Below are 21216 nucleotides of genomic sequence, written 5' to 3' on the forward strand. Positions count from 1 at the left end.
ACTGGTGTTGTGAGTTTGAATACCACAAGGGGCTGGGGCAATTGACTCTAATCTAAATTGGCTTAAAGTCTAAAAACATTTGAATATTTATGCGATTTATATATATTATGATTGTCGCCTTTAATTTTTCCGTATATCTTGTTCATCCGTTTTATTCGGTACGCTTTCGTTAGGTGTCCGTTTTATGCGGTACTCGTCCGTTGGATGTACGTTCGACATCCGTTCTGTCCGGTACGTGTCCGTTTCTCGTACGTTGCATATCCGGTGTGTGTCCGTTATGCATTCGTTACGCGTCCGTTTTATGCGGTCAGTACATCAACGGACACCCAACGGATAACAATTTTGTCAACGGACAATTTTTATTTTCATCTGTTAGGCGTCCGTTCGTACTATCCGGTAAGGTGTGACAGAGACTTAACGGACAGCTCGAACGGATGCCTAACAGAAATTTTTTTTTGAATCCGTTCATGTCCGTTAGACGTCCGTTCTTATCCGTTAGACGTCCGTCTATACCCGTTGCATGTCCGTTTAGCGTACGTTTTATCCGTTGACGTCCTTTTGTCAGGTGGAAAATTTTGAGCAGGTTCAAAACTTTGAACGGACATCCAACGGATAAAATGTCCCTTGATCGTCCGGTAGGCGTCCGTTTTGTACGGTACTCGTCCGTTTCGTTTCCGTTTTGAATCCGTTACGTGTCCGTTATACATCCGTTGGAGGTCTGGTAGATAAATTCACCAACGGACTTCTAACGGCCGTCTAACGGATAAAACGGATGTTGAACGAATGTGAAACGGACTTCTACCGGACGTATAACGGATAAAACGAATGATGAACGGATCTGAAACCGATAAATGCCTATTGAAAATTTCGCGTCAGAATCTATTTCAAATCAAATTGAAAAAAAAAGAATTATCAGGATCAGGATAATAGTGTTTACTAAACTCACATATATCAGCTTTACATACAAATGTCAGTGCCAGCAGGAGTGGTATCACCAGGTCATGTAGGATAATATTTCTCATACTTTTGCCTACAATATATTTAAGTTTGATTGTATTTATCTATAAGAAAAAGATATATACATGTATGACGTCTAATTTTCTAAGTAATTTTTGTATCATATTTATTGGGATAAACCTTGACTAACCTAACTTTAATCAATCGTTTATCTTTTATTATTTAAATAACTGCCTTCAATTCCTGCAAAAAAAATGCCGAAACAGTTATTGATTATTAATCTTAAAAATCGCAAACTTTCATTGCATTTGACCATTTGAAATTATCAAAATGTTCAATCAATTTAGTTTATACACATAATAAACAAAAAAAAGTAGTTTGTTATATTTTATCGGCACAAAGCCTTCTACAATACAGTTTTTCATCATTAGTGTGCGTGTATACTAAGTAAAATGATATTGTCTCATGAATAAATTTAGTCCTGTGAATAATGAAAATCAGTAATATTCTTTATGCCCACTGTATAACGATTACCCTTGGGTAATACATATTTCTTTTGCGCATAGCCCAAATCAGAGGCTTCTGGCCTGCGTTATTCTTGTATACTTTTTAATTTTAGTTTTTTTTATATATATCGGAGTTAAGTATGACGTTCATTGTCACTGAACAACCATACAACATCTTCTTTTTTATATATAGTACATATTTTGTTTAGTAGCCAGCTGAAGCACGCCACCGGATGCGGATTTTCTAGATGTATTGAAGACCAATTGGTGGTCTTCGGCTGTTTTTTGCACTTTGGTCGGGTTGTTGTCTCTTTTAAAACTTTCCCCATTTCCATTCTCGTATATATTTACACAAAAAATGCAATGTTGATTTCCCTTCTTAAAGACTATAAAATTGATCAGTCCTGTCACTATCTAAATAACTGGGGGGAAAGCAGATGAACGTAATTCGATTTACGGTCATCCAAAGATTGCCGATGTAGATTAAGGACTATAAGAATCTGAATTGTCTGTATTTCTTTGATATGTTCTATATAAATATAAAAAAGAAGATGTGGTATGATTGCCAATGAAACAACTGTCCACAAGAGACAAAAACAACACAGACATTAACAACTATAGGTCACTGTACGGCCTTCAACAATGAGAAAAGTTCGTACCGCATGGTCAGCTATAAAAGGCCCCAATAAGACAATGTAAAACAATTCAAACAAGAAAACTAACTGTCTTATTTATATAAAAAAATGAACGAAAAACAAATATGTAACACATAAACAAACGACAACCACTGAATTATAGGCTCCTGACTTGGGACAGGCATATACATAAATAATGTTGCGGGGTTAAACATTTTAGCTGGATCCCAACCCTCCCCTAACCTTGGACAGTGGTATAACAGTACAACATAAAAACGAACTATCAAAATCAGTTGAAAAAGGCTTAACTCATCAGATGGACAAAAATACAAGTGGACGAGGCCGGGTACTTATACATCCCGACACAAAAAGACACAATGAACAGATCTAAGAGTACTCGCAGTTATCTGACAGCTAGTTCAAAGCCACTAACAACTAATAAAAAAATCATGCAACTAAGACTGAACTATCAATCCGTACACATCCAACATCCAATGGATTTAGAGAAAAACATGGGCAATACTAAGTTACAGGTATCGACAGATTGTAGATCAATGAATATGTATATGTATATAACCTAGGATTTGTATAGTCTTACTATACAAATCCTTGATATAACATACTAGTAAAATTTAGTTAGCTTTTAATTTACTGATAACAAAATCAATATTTATACCAATAAAAACGGTAAAAAATCAAAAAATCTTCCACAATGCCGTTAAGGATGTACTCCTCTGAGAAGCCAAAAATTTCTAGAATTAAAATATTTTTCTTAACCTAATTTTTGGGTTAATATGACTGTAAAAAAAAAATTGTTGAGGAAAAAAGCATATGGATGTGCACTTCCTTTCTTGCTACGACCCTTTAAAAATGATTTTTCCGCTTTTCATCAATTTTACCCTTTTTAGGGCTATTATCGTGAAAAGTCACAGTTCCACAATTAAATTTTTTCTCATATTTTGATGGTTTTTGTGTCAAATTTACCATGCTGTCAATTTTGTAAATTTGTAATTTTTGTCAGTTTTAAGAACAATATGTATATATTGTTTCGATTTTGTTGTTGTTATAAATGATTAAAAAAAATACGTATCTAAGAAATTTGAAAAGACAAGAATGATATGGGATGTACATGATTCTTGTAAAATCATTTTTGGTATCCCTCACCCATTTTCTCAAAATTTTAGGGTAAAATTTGAAAACTGGATAACTCAAAAAGTATTCACAGTTTTTTCACAGACTTATGTTTGATTTTAATATTTTAGAAATTTATTTAATTTTTTTCACTTGTTTCACATGTTTTGGAAATAAATTCATGAATTAGATTTCAACGAGACTGAAACGTCAGATGAATACATCATTAACGGTATGTAATTTTTAATGCATGACGTTAAAAATGTACATTTTCTTGAAGACGATAGCTTTTTTTGCAATCCCGATAAATTATCAGGTTTATACGGAAGCCGTAAGGGGACACACAAAACATTAGAAAATATTTTTTTTAATTCGAGATCACGATAAAACATTACCGTTTTACCGAGATCTCGATAAAAAATATATCGTTATCTCGATAAAACATATCCGAGATCTCGATATAATAAATCGAGATCTCGATATAATAAATCGAGATCTCGATATAATAAATCGAGATAACGATATAATAATCCGAGATAACGATTTAATAATCCGAGATCTCGATATAACAATTTCGTTTTATCGAGATAACGATATATTTTTTATCGAGATCTCGGTAATACGGTAATGTTTTATCGTGATCTCGAATTAAAAAAAATATTTTCTAATGTTTTGTGTGTCCCCTTACGGCTTCCGTAGGTTTAACTCTCCTTTAAATAAACTTATTCTAAAATGTTACCAATTCAACACTGTAATTATTTTACTTTTAATATTTTTTTTGTATGAATATTGATTTTTTTATCAATGAATTAAAATCATACTAAGTATAATTCTTATACACATACATGTATGCACTAACACGGTACAAGTTTCTGTCAATATCTATATTTTGGCATTGCAAAAGGTCATGTGTGTTTCTCTGACTGTAAATGATGTCTTTAGACTAAATCCATTGGAGGTTGGATGTGTATTGACTAATAGTTTAGTCATTTTTTATTAGTTGCTTTAGTCTATGAGATTTCTGTCAGTAACTGTGAGTATCCTCAGATATATACTTTGTGTCATTTTTGTTGTCAAAGATGTATAAATATCCTGCCACATTTTTGTATTTGTTGGCTGGTTTTTCTTCTTTTGTGTCGATAAATTGAACCTTTTTAGTTGATTTTCAGAGTTTGATCTTATGTTGTTATTTAACTCCACTGTGCAAGTTTAGGGGAGGCTTTAGCGCTATCAAAAATTTAACCCAGCCACATTATGTATGTGTCTGTCCCAAGTCAGGAGCATATATTTCAGTTGCTTCATGTCTGTAATACTTAAGTTGGTTTTCGAAATTTGTTTTGTCATATAAGACGGGTTTTCTCAATTGAATTTTTCAGATTAGTCATTTCAGGGCCTTTATTAAACGACTATGGAATATGATTTTTTTTCACTGTTAAAGGCCGAACGATTGTATATAATTGCTGACAATCACTTCGTTTAAACCGTGTAAGATAGTTGTCTAGTTGGCAACCATGCATTTTATTAGTATAATAAAAGCCAATTTTACTAAGATGAGCCCGAAACATTGCTGACAGTTATACAAATGATTAAAATGCTGTTACTGACATTTACTGATTTTTAATTTTATAAATTGTGGAAATTCCTACTGTTGTCTTGGAAATTGGATATGTATGGGCGCCAAAGACCCTGATGGATATCATATTTTGCTCTCTTGAACACACTTGAAAGCAAGAATATTGTAAAGAGAGAGATAGAAGTACCCTGACCACTCTTACAAATTTCTCTTAAGTTTTTTTTGAAAATTTAGTGATCACCCCAAGAACCGGTTTGGCCTCAATTAACACTACAATTTAAATTTTAAGGAGGCTCGCGGGTATAAGATTTGCAGGAAAAAACATAGACATTTATTTTTCATTACAAATTTTATTTATTACCTTTAGTAATTGTTACTTTGTCATATGATACAAAAATCATTTCAAAAAATCAATTCGTGTGGGCCCCAGGTGACTTTTAAGGAGAAACGGTACTATTACATTTTCCCAGCATTAGGTTTGCCTTTTGTGTACCCACACACAACTGTTTTATCCAGGATTTTATTATAAAAACTGGTAAATTTAGAAAATGCTAGAATAAAAAGTACCGTTTTCCCTAAAATGTAGCCATCATTGAAAAAGCTCCAAATTATCTCCCTTTGGTGCAAAAATGCCATTTTTTTGCATTAAAATTGAAATATCTCTTTTAACTCATCGGTGACCTATATTTTTTATGGTTGTTTTCGAAAAAGCTGTACATAAACTAAATAATTGTAAAATTGAAGCGATTTCTGTAATTAAGTTCTTTTTTTATTTCGATATTACCGCTAGTTCGCCTATTAGTTCAACAGAAAAAAAGGACATTAACAAAAATGTATGCTTCTTTCCAAGGCTGATTGTGAGCGTAAATGAACGGTGACCCAATATTTTTATTTCATTTTTCTATTAAGTATAAGGTAAAGTTAATGTCCCCATAGTTAAAGACTTTATTCATTATAGGTTGAAAATTACAGGCAAAGTTTAGATGTTTATGAAGTGTCCTATATTTTGATTTTAATGGAACCTTAAATTAGGTTGAATGCTCGATCTTATTTACTTGTTATTAGAAAATATAAAAATGGTGTATCGTCTTTATATTTTTTGAACTTTCCAGGTGTACTTTTAGTCATTTGTGAAACTTACAGAAGTGGTTGGAAAGTAAATATAAAATTCACCAAATCCTACGAGTCTCAGAAGTCAGAATTACATCTTGAATCTTCTTCTTTCTCTACTTCCTTGTTTGTATCTATAAATATATCATTACAACCGCGTGATTTATAATCAACTTCAATATTTTTACCGGAAATGAATTATTTCCGGTATAGGTAATTTCATTGCACCAAACTCATTCTGTTATAATTGATTATATATACCAAATCCTATTCTATGACACGTTTTGGAATTTACTATTTTGAAATCAATATAATTGAAGATGTTAATGTAAAAAAATAACCAAATAAAATTAAAAAAAAATACCAAATTACTCTTCAAAGCGTATTGTATTCTTATAAAGTCACCTTCAACCAGCAACAAGAACTATATGTAAATAAAAGTTATAGATAATGCATATTTTAAGGTTTTTCTTGTCGAAGAACACACCGAGGGGTGTCGGGATTGATCAAATGAAAGACCGACCGGAGGGAGGTCTTTCTTTGAACAATCCTGACACCCCGAGGTGTGTTCTACGACAAGAAAAACCTTAAAATATGCATTATCTGACTTATATACCGTCAAAAAATACTAATTTTATAAAGTTTTGTAAAATTTAGTATCCTATTTTACCGACAACACTAAAGTGGGATATTCCTTTCTAATGCGTTCAGGTTTTAAATACGCCCTGCGGCTCATTTAGAATGTCAAATAAAACTCACTAAATAATTTAGATATAAACCTTTTAAAAATTATCATCCATACACAATAAAAATATTACTGTAACTGCATGAAGTAAGACACAAATGTATTGTTACCATCCGATAACGGTGTATGACAAATACAAGACACATTGTAATTGTAAGTAATTTATTGTACCACATACAAATGTAGCTTATGGAAAAGGGGGAAGGGTATGTTTTTTTCCTATTTGTTATGTTATTTCTATCGCGGAAAAGTGGTTATTTTTTTTAACTATTTTATTTCAATCGAATGAGATTGTCTTTTGAATAGCAATACATTTTATTAAAAGATAATCTTAATATAATTATATACCCTCCGCACCTGACCCTTTCGTGAGTTATGTTAATGTTATTCAATAGAATATAAGATTATCTTATTAGTTGATTTATAGGTTAGACAATACTTGGTCATGTTTTATGAAGATTTAAGCCCAAGGCGAAGCCGAGGGCTTAAATCTTCATAAAACATGATCAAGTATTGTCTGACCAATTTAGAACATATTCACACTTTCGAGTGACCTTACAAAACTATCCTTTCCCATTGTAATAGTCAAACCCAAATAAGAGTTCACTTTTTATAATGAACTAAATATAATACATAGGTAATGGTCATTTCAATGGATGAAATGAAATAGCACTGACATAGTTTGTGATGGATAAATTGTTTTTCTTCTGCTTCAGGTAAAATTTAATACTTATATCATATATCTTTAGATTTTTTTTATTTAAAAAAGCAACACAATGTTATATAAATCCCCTTTTTGAAATTTGATTTTTTTTTTATAAATATGAAACTCTCTGTATGAATATTTGAATTCAGACCATACAACATTAAATGTTTACTTTTTACTTGATAAATTTAAATGTAGTGTTTCTCCAAAAACAATCCTCTGCTATATATCAGCAGTCTGGCAATGGGTTTTTTGATAGAAAAAGAAAATAATTCCCTCAAATGTAAGGTATATAAATGAAATAAATATCATTTTATTTATCCTTATTATTTTTTTGTGTATTCTATATATGTGTACCATTAAAAAATGCATGAAATTTTGCAAAATTCAAAATATTTTTATTTTAATCTTTGCTCTTTCGTTTCTAATCAGTAGTCTATTTTCCCAAGGAAAATGCCTTAGGGGATTGTACACTTCGTTAGTGCAGCTATTAAGAGTTCACTTTCATAATTAACTGACAATGAAAAGTCATTCATGTATAGCATTTCATAGTGCATGGAAAACCATGTACTATGAAAATTAGAGGGCAAAAAACTGACTTTTCATTGGACGAGAAGGGGTGAGTATGTTCTAACATTTGATAGAGTAAAAGGTATACGTAAATTTTAAAAAGTTAAGAACTGACACGAAGACGAATATAAATACATGTAGGTCACAGTATGATTTCCTATTCAGTGTGTATCGTTCTGAACATGCATGAAATATTTGCCACTGGACGTTAAGCAAGCAACCAAAAATCAGTCAACCTTTTCAGTTTCACTCAATAAGATTTTCAAAATCTTACACACGAATATGTTAAATCTGGATTTATTTTATGAAAGTCTACATTAAAATTCATCTGACATATGTGATAATGTTTCTTTATTGTAGAGATAAATTAACAAAACTTCACGTTTTTTTGTTTCTAAAATTAAAATACGGGACTACAATGACGGTTTCTTTTACACCTTTCATCGATTAAACTTTAAAAAATAAATTTCCAAATCGGAAACAAAAAACTATTAGACGAATAAAGTTTTGAAGTAGCTCATAGATTGCATGTTTATCAAGGAAAATAATGACCTCACACAGGTCATTATTTTATGCCTTGGAGCATTTTTCATTGAAACATGGTATCGTCCGGGTTGATTCTGAAAAATAATGACCTGTCGTTCTGAAAGAAAATAACTCCATATAGGTATATAAAGATAAAAATCCACTTATATTTCAAGTGTGCATATGTCACTGAACAGAACTTACACAACATATATAATATAAAATATATTAAAGAACAGGTCGATCCTGCAACTTATTTTTTTTTTAAATTTCAACAAATTAATAATTCATCTTTAAGGGGACAACCATTTGATATTCTGGTGGAAGCCAGGAGGATTTGTTTTGGGTGGTTATTTTAAATTTTTGTATTTCTGCACTGTTTAAACTTGATTTTTCGATTTTAGTAAAACTAGGGACTGATTATTTATTTTCAGAGAACATTGTGTTCAGTTATATCCAATCAGCTTCTTTTTTGCAATGCATATATCAAGATAAGATGTTTTATTTTTAAAATTAAGTTCTCCTCATTCAAATTGCTATCCACGCATCAAACAGTTACCTAAATAGATTGAAATGAAAATTATATGACTTCTCAGTCATAAAAACATCTGCATCATATTCTGAGATTTAAAAAAGAATATCAAATGGTCATTCCCTTAGTTATTTGAAACGAGATTCTTGTAATTATAATTTTAAGGATATAGTCGAACTAATGCATGCATATTTTATTTATATTGTGTCATAGATCAAATTGTTTCGTTCAAGTGTTTGCTTACTTGTTTTTATTAATATTTCTTTTTTATCTAGTTTAGCCGTTTCAATTTATATTGTATCGTGTGATTTACTTTGTTGTAATGTTATACTACTGGTTAGGATAAACGTTGTCACTTGTTCAATCGTTAAACCTCTTGCGTTGGCTTGCACCTGTCTTAACATGCATAGTCAGAAACCTGTTGTTTAGTGGTTGTCGTTTCTCGAAATCATTGATTCATAAAATTTCCTTGAATGCGAAAAACTGCCGGATATTGTTCGATAGTACATACATGTAGTACACATTACTGAATAAGGAAGATAAAAGTCTACAGCTAACAAAACACCACGTACAACTCTGCAGTGAGGTATGTTTATTAGTTTACAGAAATAATATATTATCATCTATTAAGCTTATCATTATTACTTTTAGCAGAATTCATTATATATTGCACTGAGTTTTTTCTTGAATTGTTTTTTGCAAATTTGTTCAATTCGCAATTCTTGTAGCTTGAAATATAGCACTGTGACCCATATTTTTTATTATATTTTGTTAAAAGCACAGTAAGTTCTTCATTTTGGCAAATTATAAGAAAATTAAGGAGATATATACCGATAATATACCTTACGGCTGCCACATGTGCAGCAGGATATGCTTAGCCTTCCGGAGCACCTGAGATCAACCCAAGTTTTTGGTGGGGTTCGTGTTTCTTAGTTTTTAGTGTTCTACATGTATGTTGTGTTTTGTGTACTGTTATTTTTTTTGTTCATCTTTTTCCTATTTTGGTCATGGCGTTGTTGGTTTGTTATTAATCTACGAGTTTGACTGTCCGTCCTTCTGATATCTTTCGCCCCCTTCTTTTAAGGATAACAATACTCCGTAAAACTAAATTTCAGATTCCCAAATTTAGATGAACATCAAAGAGAAAGCTGTGATTACTTCAAACATTTTTATGTTTAAGTTTGGTTGATATTATACTTTAATACATGATTAAGAATATAAAAAGAAATTCATGTATTTTTTCTTATGAGAAATAATCTGTCTATTTCACAGTTGTCATCATGGACTCAAAGATGTCTATTATATTCATTATACACGGTAAGAGCAACTTACTTACCAAACACTGAAACAAACAAAAGGAAAGTAAGATATCTGTAATATGCAAAATAAGATAAATACTATCATGAAAAGAAACACCACTTAGTAGCTAACAAAATTTCAAAACCTTGAAATTGTTTTGAAATATTTGAATAAAATAAAAAAGAACTATCTTAAGGATTATGCACCCTTGTGCTGATTCAATGCTAAACATATGGAAATTGTATAGACAATCCACAGCCTTTCCCATTGTACTCTTGTATTTGGCAATTCGATGCTTGATATATAAAGGATTATTGCATTCAGTGCTAGCAATGATTTCCTTAAAACAACTGTATACATTTAGATATGGTTGATACAAATATAAGTATGGTCCAAATTCAAGTACACATTCTAGGGTGCGATCGACTGACGTGACTCAGCATGAGGTGTTTTGGAATTTAAAGATTGTTTAGAACTTTTTATAAACAATGAAATCTAGCACATCTTAGAAAACCAAGTGAGTAATCTATGTTTAAAATTTTATAACTAAAATCTCTATATAAAGTCTGTGGATTTTCTACAAAAATCTTGGTTTTATTTTCACGAAATACTCTTTTTCTACTAAAAGTAATGCTTTGCACGAAGTTTCCTCCTGGCCCAAGAAGGGGTTATAAACCTTAAATAAACTTCTAACGGAATGATTTGACAGGGAAACATATTTTGTGATACTGGCATCTTCCAACAAAATCAAAATATTAAAGTAAGAAAATATTAGATACCATCAAAAGGAAAATTAAAAAACAGACACTTTACGTTATACTTAAATATAACTCATAGTTTCTAATGAGTACAAATTACATAAATGACTATGAAATGATAGGTATAAGAGGTAATATTCCTCCTGTGTGAATATAGATATGATCCACACATTTGGAGATATGAATCTTTCATATACTAAACCTCGTACAATACAATAGATATTATTAAATGAACAGTAACGAGAAGATCTATGACGCGGATTGATATTCTTAAAATATAGGATTAATTGGTATATGACAATAAGATAACACATTCAACCCCTATTGTAAAAATGGCTGTAGTATCTCCAGAACGAATTAATACATGCCAATTACACTATTCTATGGTAATCTAAACTGTTCCTTGTTTTACATGTTGCTACAATTGACCACTATTGATGCACTCAACATACTACATGCATATATATATTCATCTACTATATACAAACAATTTCCGAATGACAATTACAAAGGATGTCTAGTATGATTGCAAATGAGGAAATTATCTATTAAAATTCAAATAAAGTGGATGTCAGTTATTATGAGAAATCGTTTGGACTTCAACAATAAAAAAAATACAATACCGTACAGTCGGCTATAAAAAGCCAAACGCATAACACACCAATTTTCGGAAAACTTATTTATAAAAAATTAGGACAATGAACAAATGAAAAAATAGTAAGACATAAACACAAACAAATAATAACTATTGCTGAACCTGTTCGTAAATTTTTCGGTTAAATATAACCTACTATGTGTTTGCATGTACTTTGCGTTCATAGGTAGCACAATATAAAGTTTTTTCACTCCCAATCAGACGACTTGAAACTGATGTAATTAATTTCATCGTTCTTTATATTTTATAAATGAGGTACCAAAAGAAAGAAAAAAGTTTAATCTTTCAAATTGTGATAATTTCATTATGACATAATTATTACATAATTAATTGTAATGTAATTAGTTGCTATATTGTGATGTTCACACTTGAATGAATTAGGCGTCTTTGTTCTCCATAGCATCCCAAAATATTTTATAGATTCTTGTACAGCACAGCTTGACCTCCAAAACCGTGTCTCAAATTTCCAAAAACATCAATAAAATTTTATACCCAATTGAATTTGGTACCTCATTTATAAAGTTCAAAGAAGGATGAGTGGAATGACATCTGTTTAAAGATGTCTGATTGGGGATGAAAAATCTTTGTATTGTGCTACCTTCACAGAAAATTGACATTAACATAGTTTTGACACCCTGTTATCTTCAATGTCACTCAGAAATTGATTCGCCAAATTAAACTAGTCTTATTAAGATAGTGTATTATCATATGTTCAATTACAATTATACGATCACCGCTTCTTCTTAAATGTCTTACAATACAAATGCAATCTGCTACGTCCGCGATGCTGTGTTACTATTCTATGAACTAAGACGGTGAAAAGCGTTTTGTTTTTACCACGAGATCAAATTCATTAATCAAACAAAGTTTCAAGGACTGGAAGTATTGAAAGTTTAACATTGAGCTACAAAAATAACGGTAAAAAAGAAAAGAATTTGAACAATAGAATGTGAACCCTTGGTTACGTACTCCTCAGTAAAGGATTCAACCCTGGATTATATAAAAATAGGATTACACTTAAACAACAGTTGAACAACTGTGTCAAGGAAGATGCAGCTTAACCTAAATTTGGCATTTTTTGGGGAGAATGTAAGGTGAAAGACGGAACGCAAAAATAACGACAGCTCACCTCAGTTTTGATTCTTCCTTACTTATTTTGTGTTGACCATATTAAAGGAAATTTAAAACTTAAGTTTACCCACTGGGACATTTTAGAGGAACAAGTACAATATTTACTTCAGACGTATCTTACTTACCTTTCAATGTCACGAGGCTTTGTTTTGATGCTCCTATACATGTAGCTAAATGTAAGTATTACTGCACTTTCGAGACCTTTGCTATATCGATAACTAAGTATCTGATTGTGGAGTTATTTTTAAAAATAATTAGGAATAGGCATATGGAATATTATTAAAACAAAACAAACTCAACAAGAAAGAAACGATGGTGACCTTAAATCAGTTAAAATCACTTTCTTTAAAAGTTTAAGCAGAAAAAGTGAGGATGTCGCAACATCTATCATATTCCTGTTAAATTATTTGATGTGATTATGAAAAACTTTCAGTTCACATGACAAACATTATATGGTCAACATCCTGATCAAAGGAATGCTTCTGAGTTATAGTCCTGTCAACCCAAGAAGCGTATCATATCCAATACCATATATCTTATTGTTTGTATAATTACTGATAGACTAAGAAAACAAAGAATGATTGGCAATTAGACAGCTTTGCGACGAAATACAAATAAAATGTATTGAAGTCTATATATTGGCAAAGTATAACAGGTTTTAGTCAGTGTTCTTATTTATAATACATTCATTGAATATTTCAACTAAAAAGCATCGAATTCGAATCACTTTGAATGTGAAGGTAAATCGAAGATACCATTCATGCACGAAAATTAGTTCCTCCTAAATACACTTTTCATTGTATGTTTCAAAATCTAAAAGTTACCAAATAGCTTACTGATCGTACACTAACAGTGGGGATATTCATTTAAGCAATTAGAACCCAAATCTATCATATTCATTACACTTCAAACATTTAATACATGTTGCATTTTAGTATCGATACTTCATATTTACGAATGAACCTTTTATTACAGCGCTACGTTCCATTGCAGAAAATTCAGAAACAATTCAATATTCAGATATACAAAAAAGTGTTACACTTATATGTCATCAGATGACGGGGGCAAAGGATCTTAGATGGCGCCGAGACAACTTTATTTTGACAAGTGGACAACAGATAAACAAAGGAATTGCGTGGCATAGAAAGTTAATGTTGATAAATAAACCAGATAACAGTCAATACAACCTCCAAATTTCTATTGTTTCATCTGATGATTTTGGAGTTTATCTTTGTGAAATGCAAATAAGCAAAGAGATATCAAGACAACGAGTTTCTCTTAGATATAAAGGTAACAAATAATTGTTAATAGTTTTGATTCTATAAATAAAATAAAGGTAAGACATTATGCTACTGCAATAAAGTTTATGCATTTCCTCTAGGGATGGCTATTTATATAAATATATATCTAAATATAACAAATCCGGACAAAACCGTACTTGCAACGGTGCAGTTACTAATAAGCTTTTGTTTTTGTTCTAAACACATTATATTTACGTTTAAATATGTCAAATATGTAACAATTTCCCAAAACTAGTTTTCCATCGGATAACCATATGTTCTACGGGCTAACACTACAATTTATATATTGTATAAAATTTTGTCTTCTGTATGTGTTTATATGATTGCTTTTTTTTTTGTGTGTGTGTGTGTTTTACATATCAAAATATTCATTTCTATAACTGGTCGTTTCTTTACCTAAGATAAATGGAAACTTCACTCATTCTGCAAATAATCCCATGACACGTAAAAGTGTAATACCACGAAAAGTTGTGCTCGATGTGTAAGTTTTAAAATAAATTATACGAGAAAACCTTACCATCACAGTTAAGTTATGTGTTTTTATTTGTCATTTGATGCATGCATAACACGAAAACAATTTTCATATTATAATAAAAAATATACTATATATTCCTAAAGTAAAATGGTTGCTTGGAACTCGTTCCTTTACCTCTAGAAAACAAGAGAACGAACCTTTGATAGATACAGAATCCATAAAAGTTTCTTTAATAACTCCATTGTGTTATAATGATCGTGCATCGACATTTGCATTATCTGACAGGGGAGTCAAAGGCCTATACAATCCGTTTTTCTGCTCTGTTTTATTGACAACTTTTTCAAACGATATGTTTATCAAACAGTATATAACTTCAGAACTCCAGACATCAAGCACACCTTATCTTGTCTCGACTGAATTCCAGAACAGAAATACAGGTAAAATCGTTTGTTTATTCAAAAACACCTATTCATTTCTCGATTTTACAAACATAGAATAAACGACGCACAGTCATTATTAATTAACAAATCGCATTAGATAATTGTCACATTTGCGTTGCCTGTAAGCAAAGTTGTAGAGACGCATATAAAACTGGCATTATCATTGTCCGTGTCACACTTTGTAAGTTGTGCCTTTAAACATCGAAAAGACGGCAGGCAACATACGTTGTCATTGGACGACTCTCATAATTTAAATTATTTGTTTAAACATTTCTTTGTACAACTAATACCATAAGAAGTCCTTTACTAGTCCTGTCATTGTTAATTTTCATCTAACAATATCTGCTGTTTCACTTAGTAATGCTCGTGCGGACATGTCATACAATAACCAGAAAAACGCACACTACAATAGTGTGCTCTTCAAACTATCCGATATATTATTTAGAATAGTAAGCACGTTCCTGCATTTGTGTTCTCGCAAATAAAAGTATCAAAAGTTGAATCGTTTCACATAGTTCCATACCGTGTATATATTTGTTGGTAGTACAGAATAATTTGTCTCTATCACTCATTTCCTATTTCTGTGATGATATCGACCGTGCGAGGGCTTTATAACCAGAAAAGGTTATGAAAAGGGGACAAAAGATACTAGAGGGACCGACAAACTCATATGTAGAAAACAAACTGACAATGTCATGGCCTAAAAAGAAAACGAACAACAGACAAATAACAGTACAAAAGACATAGAAAACTAAAGACTAAGAAACACGAACCCCATCAAACTAGGGGTGATCGCAGGTACTCCGGAATGGTTAGCAGGTCCTGCTCAACATGTGGCACTCGTTGTGTTGCTCATGTTATAACAAATCCGTTATACAATTTCATCCGGTAGGGCATAATTCGTGAAAAGGGAGGGAACTGGATTGTATAGTTTCGACATAAGGAACATATACGATATCATCTGTGAAACTGATATCCATAACGGTCAACCAACTCGTGATGGCGTCAGTAAAATGAACGAAAGGATAAGTTCACCATTTGGTCAGAAACTCTAGGTTTAAAAGCCTCCTTATGAGCAGTAACCCTCTATAAAGGAAATCATGATAGGAAATATAGGCCCGGGAATAACTTCCTTTATTATCAGGATCTTTTTTTAATTTGGAGACCTTGACACTTACTTATAATAAAATCCATGAAATACTATAATTTTATTTTTAACTGTATTTAGAATCAACCTTATCGACATTTGAAACGGATACTAGAGCCATCCAAACAACGTTTGTAGACAAGGAACATAGTGGTAAGCATATCTTTGTTCGTCTCATTTTAATACTCATCTACAATGATGAACACTTAGATCTATATAAATGCAGAATAACTATATTTTGAATTAATATAAAGACTCATTTAAACAGCAGTCAAGGCGAAGACCCAGTCTTTCAAATGGCATGTTGTCAGACATATATGGTGTTTTATATATTTAGCAACTAGAACATAAATATAATTGTATACATAAGTGAGGTATTCCAGCTGTAAATTTCTTTTCACATTAAGTTTAGACGATTCAGTTCTCAAGTAATTTTCTGTTTTGTCTTCATAAAATATGTAGTGAAAAATTGGTTAAGTCGAAACAGATTGCTCTTCTAAATGCCTGTGTCTAGTATACTTATCAGTCGTGTTAACATCTACATATTTTATAACATCATGTATTGGTTAAAATCCTCAAACTGTTTTTGAATAGGACACTCCAAAAGTCTGCCACAATTATGCAAGCACAGTTTGATAGTATTTTATACGTAGAACTTTTATTTCTTCTTATTTTCTGTACAGTAATATAACTTAACTATATTATTTCTTATTATTTTCTGAATATGTAAATGCAAGTTCAAAAACATCAGTTTTTCGCTTATGTTTAAAGATTTTCTGGAAATGGTAAATGTCTATTTTCGTAATGGTAGTGTATCACTGTAAAACATTAAAGCAAATTAATTTCATGGAAAAATATTCATTTCAGTTACTTTGAACGATATTAAGTACACCAGCTACGGTTTAATTGGTGCAGGTTTTGTCGTTGTGTTGCTGTTATCTATAGGATGCAATATTTGCATCAACAACTACAGAAATAGGGAAATGCGTGCACAATTAGGACAACATGTTCTAGTAACTGAAATGCAAAGTCTTAACAATGGTGATGAAAACATACAGGAATTAGGATCAGTTGAAGAAATAAGTAACGTTTCGTCCAAATATGAGACGATCAATGAACATGACCTTGCAGTGCTCAATACTACAATCCATAAATGCAAAATAGAAGCTCAATCATGTGGTAGAACATTATCACCTGTGTTTGACCAATCTTACTTAGAGGTTGTTGGCGACGATGTTGTCTCTATTGAAGGATCAATGATTAAAATAAAAACGGTAAAATCGGAGGAACCATTTAACTATGATATAGACGCTGAGTTAGACTCATATCGTGCTGTGAATTTAAACCACTTTGAGGAGTCAAACAAATCTTCAACATCGAATAGTCCGATTCATGTGAATATGGAATGTGTCAATAAACTTATAGAAAGAAAGATCAGTTCAACAAAGAAAAAGGAATTCATAAACCCTTATTTAACTTTAAATACAAGTAAAATGAACAACTGTCAGAGTTGCTACACAACCGTAAAAATCGATACGAAAAGCAGGATTACAACGGAAAAACAATCTTACAAAGCGATGAAAAGACATTCTTATCCATAACATTTTAAAGTATGTGACTGCGTATACTTCGTCGTATATTTACATGTTTCGGAACAATCAATTCACCTCAATGTATTATAAAATACGTGTATCATACAACTCTATTTGTCTGTTTTATGTATTGTAATATGTATGAACTTGATTGCAAAAATTTGTTTTAAGAAAAAAGATGTATTTCTATAAAGGTTTTACCATAGTTTCGAGTGTATTAAGATATGTCTTCATCAGAAAAAAGCTAAATAGTCATGAGATCAACCCAAGTTTTTGGTGGGGTTCGTGTTGCTTAGTATAAGTGTTCTAAGTTGTCTCTTCTGTACTTTTGTTCGTCTGTTTGTTTTTTTATTTTTTAGCCATGGCTTTGTCAGTTTATTTTCTATCTTTGATATCTTTCGTCCCCCTGTTGTCGAACATTTCAAGTATTTTGTAACTTAAACTTTCCTATCGAGAGTAGAGAGGTATCGTCTCTAAGGTTACCTGTTAACTATAAATCGGTAGTCAATGCATCAGTACTAGCACTATTGTCCTTAAATTTTCTGTTGATAATTGGGGACATTCTTAGGTTGTATTTAATTGAAAATAAGAAAATATCAAACATTTAAAATTTACATTATAAGTCAGAAGAACATTAGTTTATGAAGAAAAAAAAGCTAAAAATGTTGATAGAATGTGGTACTCCATTTTGAGATATTATTGTTGTTAATAGCGGGAAAAGCCTAGTCTGATATGAAAATTAAAATGGATGTTATGGGGCAAAACAGTTAACCCCGTATCTTCTGATATATACCAAAGAGTTTGCACATTTGACAAAAAATCAAAAATCTTACCTATTTACATTTTTAAGAACGTAGGTTTCAACTCCCTCTATCAAAGTTTAGAAGTTGACCATTTATCATTACATTACCTTTTTGATAAAGCTCTTCATGTCTTTTGCTTGTATATATGTTTTAAATTTAAATTATTTGACTTTCTGCGTTAAAATGGAACGTAATGTAAAAAAATTACTACCAATCAAGCTGCAAATTACATTTAGTCGTACAATTCATATTGATGGTGTTTAGTATAAAAGTCATTAGAGTTTCTTTTTGCACACAAACACACAGAAGACAACAGAGTATTGATAAGTACATGTTTACCAATATATCATCCAATACAATGTATCCGAAAATAACTTTTAACCTGAGTAACACGAATAATTGCACATGTAGCGTTGAAACTGCTTACACTAAAGGGGCACCTGATATCACTCCATCTTTTATGTAATGGTTTGTGTTTTTAATTTTCTAAGGTGTTTCATGTAGACGTTTATGTTTGTGCTGTTAATTCTTTGGTTTTCTCTGTTGTGTCATGTGTACTATTGTTTTTCTGTTTGTCTTTTTCATTTTTAATCATGGCGTTGTCAATTTGTTTTAGATTTATGAGTTTGACTGTCCCTTTGGTATCTTTCGTCCCTCTTTTATCGTTCCTAGGTCGCAATTTATTTGTTCGGCATGGCATATAATGACTCACAATGGACAACATGACAAATATTTTATATGGTTGACAGGGACACCCTCCTAGGTAACTAATATATGTGTTTACTTTGAAAACACCGCAGATTGAAAATTTTATAATCCTTTGAGATTTTGCAGTGTTTCCCGAATTTCATACAAACATTTTGAATATTTCGTTTAAATTAAATAAAGAAGATCAAAACGAATTAATTTATAGCTTTAAATGAAAATTGTGTTATCAACTAGTTAAGGTTTTTATTTGACACATAGGCAATACTTTGCCAACCATTGGTGTAAGAAGATGGTCTTATCCTGTTTTGTCATTCTGCATTCCCTTTAGTATATCTATGTTTAAAGAAAGAAATATTGTGAAATTGAAATGCACTATAACTGACATGTATCAAATATATATTGTAAGTTAGACATGACATAATTCTAAATGTTTTGTTTAACTCTTCCCAATCTCAATGATAACATTCACATGATCCAGTTTTGTTATAAAATCATATACAACGGAATCTATGACAATTGTTATAATACGGATATGAGTCATTTCTGGTCGCATGACTTTGACCTATGTATGAGGAAGAAATATTGCTCAATACAGACTTTTTGTCCCTTGCTCAATGTTCATGAATATGCATTTCCTTTAGAGGTCAAGTTTAGTTACATCTCTTTATACCGTATCCTTTCATTTAACATGTTTATATATATATATATATATATATAAATATATTTACAATCATAGTGGGAGATGTTATGGAAATAATTGTGCAAATCGTGATACAAGCATGAAATTTGGTATAAAGGTTGACTAAACGATAATTTAAAAATCAACTGCTGGCCATAAAAAAATAATAATTTCTAGATGGCCACCGCTCATTTTGCAATTGGCGTCATATCCAAAACGCTACATTTCGCAAATCCTTTGAAAGCTGTGTTATAGGTATATTCCGAATTAAGTTTTGATAAAACGTAAATAACGGTTCACAAAGTACAAAAAACAATACATAAATGAGGAAAAAGTGACTTCCGGTTCCAAAATTGCAGCAAAAACGTTGAAAATGGCTACATTTTGTAAATCTTTTGAAAGCTGTGTTGGTTGTAGGTAAAATGCAATACAAGTTTTGATAAAACGTAGATTACTGTTCATAAAACAATACATACATGACGAAAAAGTAACTTCCGGTTCCAAAACTTCAATTTTTCATTTTCTTCAAATTAACAAGAGATCTCACTTACTTTGTTAAGTTCAAATACCTAGTTTGGTAAGAAAAGTTAATAACACCGCTGGATTTTTTTGCATCCGCATTTCAAAAGTTCCTGATATGAGGGTGCATCGTCAACCGAAGAAGTCCATTTTGGTTTCCAAATGTCATTGTTTTTTCTTCTTCTTCCAAACCCATTGTTCATGATTTAGTACGTGTACCTGTTGAATGCATAAATCCGGTTGAGTCAACCTTGATATGCTTCTCCGGAAGAGAATTTCTGGTAGGCGGAATAGCATCATAAGGGCGCTGCTTCCTGACAAATGATTCAAATTGTGCCTTGTTAACAGCATATGTTGATGTTGCCATACATGATGCAAGCAAATGCTTTGATGATGTCCACGTCTGTGTTTTCATGTATTTGTTATTCTCATCGGATTTCGTCTAATGCTTAGTTCGTTTCTGTGTGTGTTACATTTTATTGTTGTGTCGTAATTCTCCTCTTATATTTAATGCGTTTCCCTCGGTTTTGGTTTGTGACCCGGATTTGTTTTTTTCCATCGATTTATGAGTTTTGAATATCGGTACACTACTGTTGCCTTTATTTTTCATTCAAAATTAAAACGAGCAAAAACATCCGTTACATCTTGAACTACTCCCCATGTCTGACAAGCTGACCACTTGACTTCCAACCAAATGCTGACACAGTGTCACATTCACA

At 31.5% G+C, this 21216-nt stretch overlaps 1 protein-coding gene and 1 long non-coding RNA gene across 2 annotated transcripts in view; one reads left to right on the plus strand and one right to left on the minus strand.

Annotated features, from left to right (window-relative positions):
- Positions 1 to 6050, minus strand: part of LOC139502313 (uncharacterized) — a 51639-nt gene extending 45589 nt beyond the window's left edge. The window contains exons 1-2 of the mRNA XM_071291744.1: positions 5944 to 6050; positions 947 to 1030 (exon numbers count right to left, since the gene is read on the minus strand). Coding sequence (XP_071147845.1) covers positions 947 to 1022 — 76 coding nt within the window. The 5' untranslated portion in view covers positions 1023 to 1030; positions 5944 to 6050. The remainder of the gene's footprint in view (positions 1 to 946; positions 1031 to 5943) is intronic.
- LOC139502314 (uncharacterized) overlaps positions 1 to 21216 on the plus strand; it is a 108553-nt gene that overhangs the window by 26803 nt on the left and 60534 nt on the right. The window lies entirely within an intron of this gene.

Source organism: Mytilus edulis, chromosome 13, assembly GCF_963676685.1.
Source record: "Mytilus edulis chromosome 13, xbMytEdul2.2, whole genome shotgun sequence".
NCBI classification, from domain to species: Eukaryota; Metazoa; Mollusca; class Bivalvia; order Mytilida; family Mytilidae; genus Mytilus; species Mytilus edulis.